The following is a 9132-nucleotide window of genomic DNA, read 5'->3' as shown; positions in this document are numbered from 1 at the left end:
TATTAAAAAGATAATATCAAGTTGATCAATCATATCACTCCAGGTATATGATGTATTTATCTCTTTAAATTATAATTATAAAGAGATAATATAAAAGGCCTTCAAATGTATCACAACTCTACCTCTTGGATAGGGGGTCCCTAGAGCTTATTTAAAAGATACAGAGATAGACAACGAAGACTCAAACAAGCGAAGGAGGCTAAATAATTCTCTTTACATAGTTCTTTGAGTTCAAGAATGTTTAAAAGACGTTGAAGGCGGGGATCGATTCTTTCGTCCAAGGTGCGCAACAAAATAATAGCATTTAATTCGGGATTACAGGCGTTAAACCCTCAAATTAACGTTATAGATTTTCAGATATATTCTCGATAAGATCTAAGTGGCAAATTCATTTTCAAATCCTCAAACCTCAAGTCAAGACTATAATGTTTAATTCAGGATTACAAGCCCGAGCTCTTGAATTAAAGTTATAGAAATCAACATATTATAATGTTGATCAGAGGATGATGTAATTACACCAGAACTCAGTGGAGGATGATGTAATTTCCCTAAAATCAATGATGAGTTAATTAATAAGTGGATATTTTTCTTACTAAATGTGTTGTTAATTTTTAATTTGTTGCTAACATGAATTAACAACAAATTTCACTATTTTGTAAGGAATTTGTGTTGTTACAGATGTTTGATAGGGGTATATCATATTTATCTGAAAAATAACATAAATACCCCTAAAAGTTGGTGTTTATTAGAAAGTTATGCTTAAGATCCGACCTGAAGCCGCGACTCGCGACTTACGACCTGACTTAGATGCGTTCTATAACAGTATAGAAACATAACCCTAGTGAACACAAATTCACATAAATAATGATGTAATGGGTCTATATTATCAAGTTTTAGTATTACTCTTTTTTAATAACTATTAATAATATTACAGTTTGGTCCCTATTCTAAATATTAACAAATCAACCCTAAAACTTTACAAGAATCCAATTTAGTATCCTAATTTCCTTAATTAATGTAATTTATTCTCAAATATTTTATAAATCTCAAATTTACTCCCTTCAAGATTTTAATATAATCAAAATTGACTACTTACAAATTGTCTACCAATGCAACTCTTACATTATAAGTAGAAACAATAGAATCCATAATCATCAATAGATCATTGGAACAACCTCTAACGTGGGTGACAGTTCCTATGACCCATTTCCGGTGTTAGTTCAAAAGGACATGATGGGACCGTGTGAGATATGAAAATCTTGTTTATGTGATATGATAATAATATGTATTCGGTAAAAAAAAAATTTATATTATACACTTCAATTATATCAATAGTATCGCGGGCTTATTATATAATTAATTTGAATTTGAGGATAAATTATAACGATCTCTATTTGATTTGATAAAATTATGAATATTCCCCTATTATTTGAGAAATTATAACTACCCTCTTAATTTTTTTTAAAAAAAAGAAATTAAAAGTTTATATAAAGAATAGGACCGAGTGGGTGGAATATTTTGAAAAATTAAAAAAAATATTATCAACTTAGTCCATAAAAAAATTATAAAATTATCAACTTTATCCTTATCATATTTTTTAAAAAAAAATTAAAAGTTTATAAAAAAGAATGGGACCGGGTGGATGAAAAAATTTAAAAAATTATAAAAAAAAAATTATGGCCACTTAGTCTATAAAGAAATTATAAAAAATTAAAAAATAAATAAAATTATAATTCTTGGTCCAAAAAGGCGTTTTGGTCAGTTCACTGCAAAAAACAGATGGAACCTAACAGAGACTAATTGATTGGACTAATTGTTAGAAGGTCGTTAAATTCATAGGATATTAATATTTTTTCAAACAAAGATGGGATATTTGTAATTACATCAATTCTCACGGGATTTCCTTGCAATTTACCGTATTAATCCAACTCAATCCAAACCGTAATTTTGCAAGACTATCTGATCATCATCTGCAAAACAAATCACAAAAAAACTAAAAAAACTATTAGGTGGAGTGTCAATTCCCTCATTTTTCAAATGTAGAAACGAACAGAAAAGTAAGAAAGAAACGTCGTTATCAACAAATGTTGCATGTGAACTCTTTCTTTTTTTCTTTACCATTTTTTAAAGCCATCTGGCTTCTTAATATACAAGTCTTGGAGCAGTGCTGAGTCAAGAATACGTACAACTCATCTAACCAACTACTGTATCGAGAGTTGTTGGCCTGCAAACCTTTTGATCAGTCTTCAGACATACAGAGAAGATGGATTTCACCTCAACTTACAGTAATGTAAGAACCCATATCTCCACTTTTCTGTTTCCTTGCGTGTCTGTGATTGCTTGATTTGCTTGAGCTCTCTTGTTTGTCTGTTTCTCTATTTCCTGTGTGAGGGAGTTGTGGTTTGGGTGAGGGTTCAGAAGAGTTTTAAAAAAGTTGCAAGTGTCTGGAAACCCAAGTAAAAAGGTGTTTTTTGAAGTTTTACGTGTTTGAAATAGTAATTGAAGTGAAAATATGTGCGTTTTACTCCCTAATATAAAATTAACTAATCCAAATATCTTCTCGTCTCATACAAAAACTATAAAAAATTAAAAATGCATATTTCCGACAAAGAAACATAAACAAACATATCTTGTGTTAAAGCTATGGATTGGGAGTTGTTTCTGTAATTTAGTGAAAAATTGGTTGGTTTTTGAATGATTTGATTTGCCAATATGGTCTGAGTCCAGGAGTTTGCAGTTAAATCTCCAGATTTTACGAGTATGAGGTTTTGGGTTTAATTCACATTTAGATGTTGGGATATTTGTCTAATGTATGTGATTTTTGTCTCTTTTTTGGTCAAAAAGGGTAAAATGACATGATTCCTTAAATTTGTGTATAAAGTCACTTTAGTCCTTTATCTTGATAATTCATAAATTTTAGTCCATATTTTTCACAACCAAAACATCGTTTGCATCAGAGCAATAGCTTCATAATTTTGTCAAATTGTAATAAGAACATGCAACAACACTCATTTTTCTCACTTTCAGTTTTCCTCACTAAGGGACTAAATTAAAAAATAATAATAAAATCAAAATAACGTTGGAACCAAATTTTCACTAGAAAGTGGTCAGAATGGCTAATTCGAAACAAAATTTAAACTGTAAGGATGGTATCACGGAGAGAACAAAATGATTCTAATCATGATTTGCATTATTTGATACTTTTTCTATCTGATTCAAACAAGGAAAAATCCAATTAACATGGGATATTTCCAATCTTGCATATACCTTAAAAGACAGTTTTTTACATATATTGGATGGTTTTCTTTACAAGTCATTTCTGAACTAATGAAAATTTCCAATGTTTGCACAAGGACAAGAAGAAAACAACGAAGCAGTCGATGCTACTTTGTTGTAAGGTATACATTTCCGAATCAAGAAACAAAGAAGCCCTGGATTCGATCGAACGAGGCGCCAGGAGTGAGCCCGAAACGGTCATAGTGAACAAGTTCATGGACAATGATTACAACAGAGTAGCATACACTCTTGTCTCATATGTTGCTCATGATAGCATAGGGTGTCCAATTTACACCCCTTTGCAGCAAAGTGTTGTAGCCATGGCCAGAGCGGCTTACGAGGCCATAAATCTGGAGTCGCATTGCGGAGCCCATCCTCGTCTTGGTGTTATCGATGACATTGTTTGCCATCCGTTGGGTCGGGCTTCATTGGATGAAGCAGCATGGCTTGCAAAGACCATTGCATCCGATCTTGGGAACCGATTTCAAGGTATATCTTAGATTAATATCATCCATAACAAGGTTTTATAAGTATAGGGAAATGATAAGCTATTTAGTTTCGCTGCAGTGCCGGTGTATCTATATGCCGCAGCACACCCAACTGGGAAGACATTGGAGACCATCAGACGTGAACTCGGCTATTACCGGCCCAACTATATGGGGAACCGGTGGGCCGGTTGGGGCCAACCGGAAATCCTTTCTGAGAAACCTAATGAAGGGCCAGAAATGGCGTCCCGCACAAGAGGGGTTGTGATGATTGGTGCTCGTCCATGGATTGCCACTTATAATGTGCCCATCTTGTCCACAGATGTCTCCGCAGCTAAGCGACTTGCACTGATGGTGAGTGGTCGAGGTGGTGGCCTGCCAACCGTGCAAACACTTGGGCTGGTGCACGGTGAGGATACAACGGAAATAACTTGTATGCTGCTGGAACCCAACCAAATTGGAGCCGACCGGGTCCAGAAACAGGTCGAAATGCTGGCAGCACAAGAAGGGCTGGATGTGGAGAAGGGCTATTTTACTGATCTTTCTCCAGAAATGATCGTGGAAAGATACATGAAACTGATTTCTGCTGACTCTTCTTGAATTAATTGTTCGCAGGCTGCGATTTAGCTGCTGAAGCTCATCAGTCTGTATTCTCCCTCGAGTTCTCTGTATGTCTGTGCATACGTGTGTATTTGATTACTTAAACAATTGTAGCTTCAGCAGTCATATAAGGCTTACTCCAAGCTCCTTTCTCTCTCTCTCTCATCAAAACCAAGCCCAATATGTGGTAAGCCGAGAACACCCTCAAATTACAACTATCGGTGACTGGCAAACTAAATAATAGAGAACAAGAACGAGCAGAGAACCGATTCAAATAAACATCATACATCATCGTCAAACCTCAGTAAGAATATTACACATTACGAGACTGCAAACATTTGCAGGAAAAAGGGGAGCAAAATTGATAGAGAAAAACTACTGATATATTTATACGCCGCTTCAAAGTTTGTATGTAAATGTTCAAAGAACACAGTTTAACCCATTAACCGTTTTGATATCTGCCCCTCCCACCACCAAAACGCCCCCGACCACGGCCTCTATGATGCCCTCCTCTTCCACCACCACGACCTTGATTGAAACTCGGAGGTTTGCCTAAATTTGGTGGAGACGACTGCAAATTATGATTAATTTGGGATACCTGAGACGGAACAGCTTGTTCTCTGCCCCCATTCAGAGGCAGAGAAGCATTCTGGGGCGGCAAACCCATTCCAAACTGCAACGAATTTAGCATATTCTGATCGAGGCTTGTAGACCAGGGTCCAATAGCCGGCCCCCCACTGAAATTTGCTTGTCCGCCCAAGGCATTGAAGTTTAAAGGCAACCCAGCAATTGTAGTCATATGCTGTTGGAACGCCATGCCGGTTTGTAAAGGTGTTTGATATAACTGATAAGGTTGATTTTGTTGCATCCATAGCATACCATTTGGCGGCAGTCCATTGACTAGGCTCACGCTTTGTTGTTGTTGTTGTTGATGGGGAAATCCATTACTCCAAATTCCATCAGGAGGAACAAAACCTGGTGCCTGAGCCCCCTGGGGAAATGGAAGAAATGTTGCTTGAGGAGCGGCCAAATCCTGTCTCAGCGCAGATGAGCTTGAGTAGTTTTCTTGATTTAATGATGTTGCTGTGGATGGGGCTACATTTTGGCCTTCATTAACTGGTAGGTTACCACCACCTAACGGAGTTTGTCTTGCAGGATCTTGATTACTACTCCAGTTCTTATTCTGATTTTTCTGCTTCCTTTTATCCTTTCTTTTGGTTCCTGGCTTAGATTCCTCTGTTGCCCTTTTCTTTGTTTTAAGCATCCTCTTGTACTCCGCCTCCTTCTCATCATCTGAAAATTCTACCTCATCAAACAGTTCTTCGTCATTTTCACCAGATGCATCATACCCTTTCTGGTAAAGACTCTTGTCGTTCAGTACATGATTTGCAAATTCTGGAACAAAAGAGATCGAAGTGCCTTGTTGGATTCCAGCAGGGACTTCACTTTCAGAATTGTATCTTACAATATAGTAGGGGTTCTTGACAGGCCCAAATATTTCATCGACTATGCCTAGCGGTGATCTGCTATCCGTAATCCAAAGAATTGAACCCTCATTGAGAGGATTGTGTTTCTCAACCCCTTCTACAATCACTTGAGGACCAATGATCTGTTTAACAGAAAAGTTATCAATTGAACAAGTTAGGTTCTCGAATTTGCAATCTAATTACAAATGTCAAATGAAGGAAAAAATGCATCAATTCTGTATGAAATATTGTAATCAGTAGTTTTCTAGCTGAACAGCATTACCGACAAAATTATTCCAACTGGAAGGGTCTGGTGATGTGGTTGCAAGGTCACATCAACACAAGGAACCGGCGGGAGAACCTGCATAATTAAAAAAAGTGGAAATAGAAATTTCTGTCATGATTGGAGCAAATAATAAAAGTTTGCATAATAAACAGCACATTTAAAAATTAATAAAACCATTAAAATACATTCAATCTTCATATAATTGTGCGCGGGCTTCTGTCAAATAAATGATCCCTAATATTTGAATTTATATCGTTGCAGTAGACATTAGATATCATACAGCAGCTTTTTAAGCCCCTCAGCTAGTTGGAGAAACAATCCAAATTCTACAAACAAGCATGCATAAATTTTGAAGAAGGGAATCAAGGAAATAAGAATATTATTATATGATCACACAAAGAGAAGCATCACAAATCCTCGACCCAACAACACGCACCAAGTTTTCATAATCTGTTCCAGCAACCATTGCACACCCACTTTCTGAGGTTGATCATTTTGACAGGTTTGGAACAGAATTTTAATTTTGAATCTTAGGTCAAATAATTCTTTAGAAGGTATTAATTCCTTCACAGAGCATTTAATTAACTTCAAAGCCACCAAAATGTCAGAATGCTAATGGCTTGCGCGTTCTTGGTCTTCAAGCTCTTTGATACCAGCAATTAGTGGTCCGATTTCATATGAAGGAAAAAGTACCCCAGAGTGTTAGCATGACTAGCTGATCAGATCAGACAAGAGAGATATTGCCTAAGGGATTACTAGAAATATTACAATGTTAAGATAGAACATAGATCTACATAGATCCATTAGCTTTTTTGTGCCTTCATTTTCTTGTTCTAGTGGCTATAAGGCGGCTATGTCTATAGATAACATGATCTTTTATTGCGTTAACAGAGGGTAATTCATTAGAAGAGATCAGACACCAAACAAGATAGGCTCAAAAGACCATTGCCTTCTTTGCTGACATCTGTTTTTCTCACCTAATGGATCAATTTTTTATGTCATTCTTCAACGTCATGTTCATTGCAGTGCTTTCATGCTCTCTCCTTCCGTAATGATTTTTCTTCAAAAGCTCTGATTATTTCCTTTCTGAAGACAACTGCTAAGCAGCAAAATCTTACAACTACTCGGATGTTCAAAAAAATTCACATGTGACACAACATTAGACATGGCATGTCAATATGAAAACTAAAGAGCCACAGGACCAATCATAATGTAGCCAGTCGAAAAGGATAAAAGCAGTCTAGAATCTTCATAGAGAATGGTGGAGCATATAGATAAATTATGAAGGTATTTCAAACAGGAGAAGTGATGACAACGGGACCAGAGATCACAAGATACGACTTTGGCAAACGATAGGCTTCGATTCCTCCAATCAAAACACAACTTTTAGCTTCTCAGATCAATCACTTGATCAACTTCAAGTTCATCAGGTAGATCACTTAGGACAGTGGCTGAAGATGTAAGTTTATATGAGTACCTAAAACTGTACTTTTTATCTGAGTGTAAAAGGATCAAGAAAATTCTACTATTTTTCAATGGAGGAAGAAGAAACAGATCCAAAATGCAGAACTTATTGCCTTTTTCTGTACCTATGGAATAATAATCAGAGGTTCCAAGGCTAACACAATGTAAATCATATTTGAACACTCATGGAAAAGTAGTATTCAGTACAATTCATAATAACTCAGAGACACTCAACAAGCAACCCATAGTAGGTTATACAAGTATAGTTTGGCATTTCAGAAAGAGTATATTTAGAATCATATTAAAGATAAACAAAGGTTCTCTTTGTTTTAAGGACACCAACTTCATAAAGGAGGCTAAAGTGCCAACGCAGATTTTTAACACCCATACCCACTCAAATAACTTGGAGCTATGAGCTATCCAATAAATAGGACACATATAACAGGTGTTAAATCAAATGACATGAATTATCAGAAGCATCATTACTTACCTTGAGCTCATTCTTAGATATGATGGGTCCTTTCTTAACACTCCCACCATCATCATCTTCGTCATCACTCCAAGCAGCGATCTCATCTGCATCAGATAACATAATTTCACCTTCTTCCATGTCAATCTGTTTGTCAACAGTGCCAGCCTCATTCTTGGCTTTCATTTCTCCAACTTCCTCATCCTCATCACTACTACCAGAAGATGATGATGATGAAGAAGAAGATGAAGAACTCTCACATTCAGACTCGACATCACTATCACTCTCATCTTTATCACTCCTAGTTTTATCAACCTTCATCCCATTTCCACACAATCCGACTACACCACCTGCATCAGTACAGTCGGCAGCACTGGTGCTCATACTATTAGTGTTCACTTTAACCGTTTCACCAGTCTTCCAGCCATCACTACCATCCATAACACTCACATCACCTTCTACATTCTCGTCCTTCTTGGAGGCAACAACTGCAACCAAACAATTTGAAGCCCCATCCAAACTTACTTTCCCCAGCTGTTCTTCAATCAAACACCCTAAATCTCCCAAATTTCTACCCGATCCATCTCCATCCAAAACCCCCTCCACATTAATCTTCTCAGCGACCCCATCACTTCCCATTTGACTACTCCTCTCAACAACTCCATCCAACTCCTCTTCACCTTCATCTTTCTTGCAATCACTACCCACTTCAAAACTCTCCTTAGAAGCCCCTAATTCACCTTGAACCGAGCCAAAACCAACTGGGCTGCCTCCAAAATCAGCCATACTTGGATCAGTAGAAAGCTCGACGGTAGGATTCCCTTCCATAAACCAACCGTTAATAGAATCAAAATCAAGAAAAGAATCAGAAAAAGACAACGAGAATTCTTCAAGCTCCGGGAGACCGAGGTCAAGCGGGTCGTTTGGTAGAGATGGTTTCTTGGTATCTGACAAAGGTTGGACTTTGAGGTCTTCTTTCTCTTCCTCAGCTGCTCCTTCAATGGTGGGACTCTGCAAGAAACCCACCATGTTCAACCTGTAACGGAAGGGTTTTGGAGCCCAAGCTTCTCATGGCTTTGATAGAGA

The 9132-nt window shown here is 37.1% G+C and overlaps 2 protein-coding genes across 2 annotated transcripts; one reads left to right on the top strand and one right to left on the bottom strand.

Annotated features, from left to right (window-relative positions):
- LOC105167373 (formimidoyltransferase-cyclodeaminase) lies at positions 2142 to 4504 on the top strand. The gene is made up of 3 exons (XM_011087061.2): positions 2142 to 2290; positions 3354 to 3765; positions 3844 to 4504. Exons 1-3 carry the CDS (start codon positions 2264 to 2266, stop codon positions 4359 to 4361), a joined length of 957 nt encoding a protein of 318 aa, XP_011085363.1. The 5' UTR covers positions 2142 to 2263; the 3' UTR covers positions 4362 to 4504.
- On the bottom strand, positions 4603 to 9132 carry LOC105167372. Its single transcript, XM_011087060.2, has 3 exons — positions 8068 to 9132; positions 6111 to 6188; positions 4603 to 5970 (listed from the first exon to the last, which is right to left on the bottom strand). The coding sequence occupies exons 1-3, from the start codon at positions 9073 to 9075 to the stop codon at positions 4804 to 4806; spliced, it is 2253 nt and encodes a 750-aa protein (XP_011085362.1). The 5' UTR covers positions 9076 to 9132; the 3' UTR covers positions 4603 to 4803.

The sequence above is a fragment of the Sesamum indicum genome, linkage group LG8 (genome assembly GCF_000512975.1).
Source record: "Sesamum indicum cultivar Zhongzhi No. 13 linkage group LG8, S_indicum_v1.0, whole genome shotgun sequence".
Taxonomy (NCBI): domain Eukaryota; kingdom Viridiplantae; phylum Streptophyta; class Magnoliopsida; order Lamiales; family Pedaliaceae; genus Sesamum; species Sesamum indicum.
This window is presented reverse-complemented; position numbering and strand designations above follow the sequence as displayed.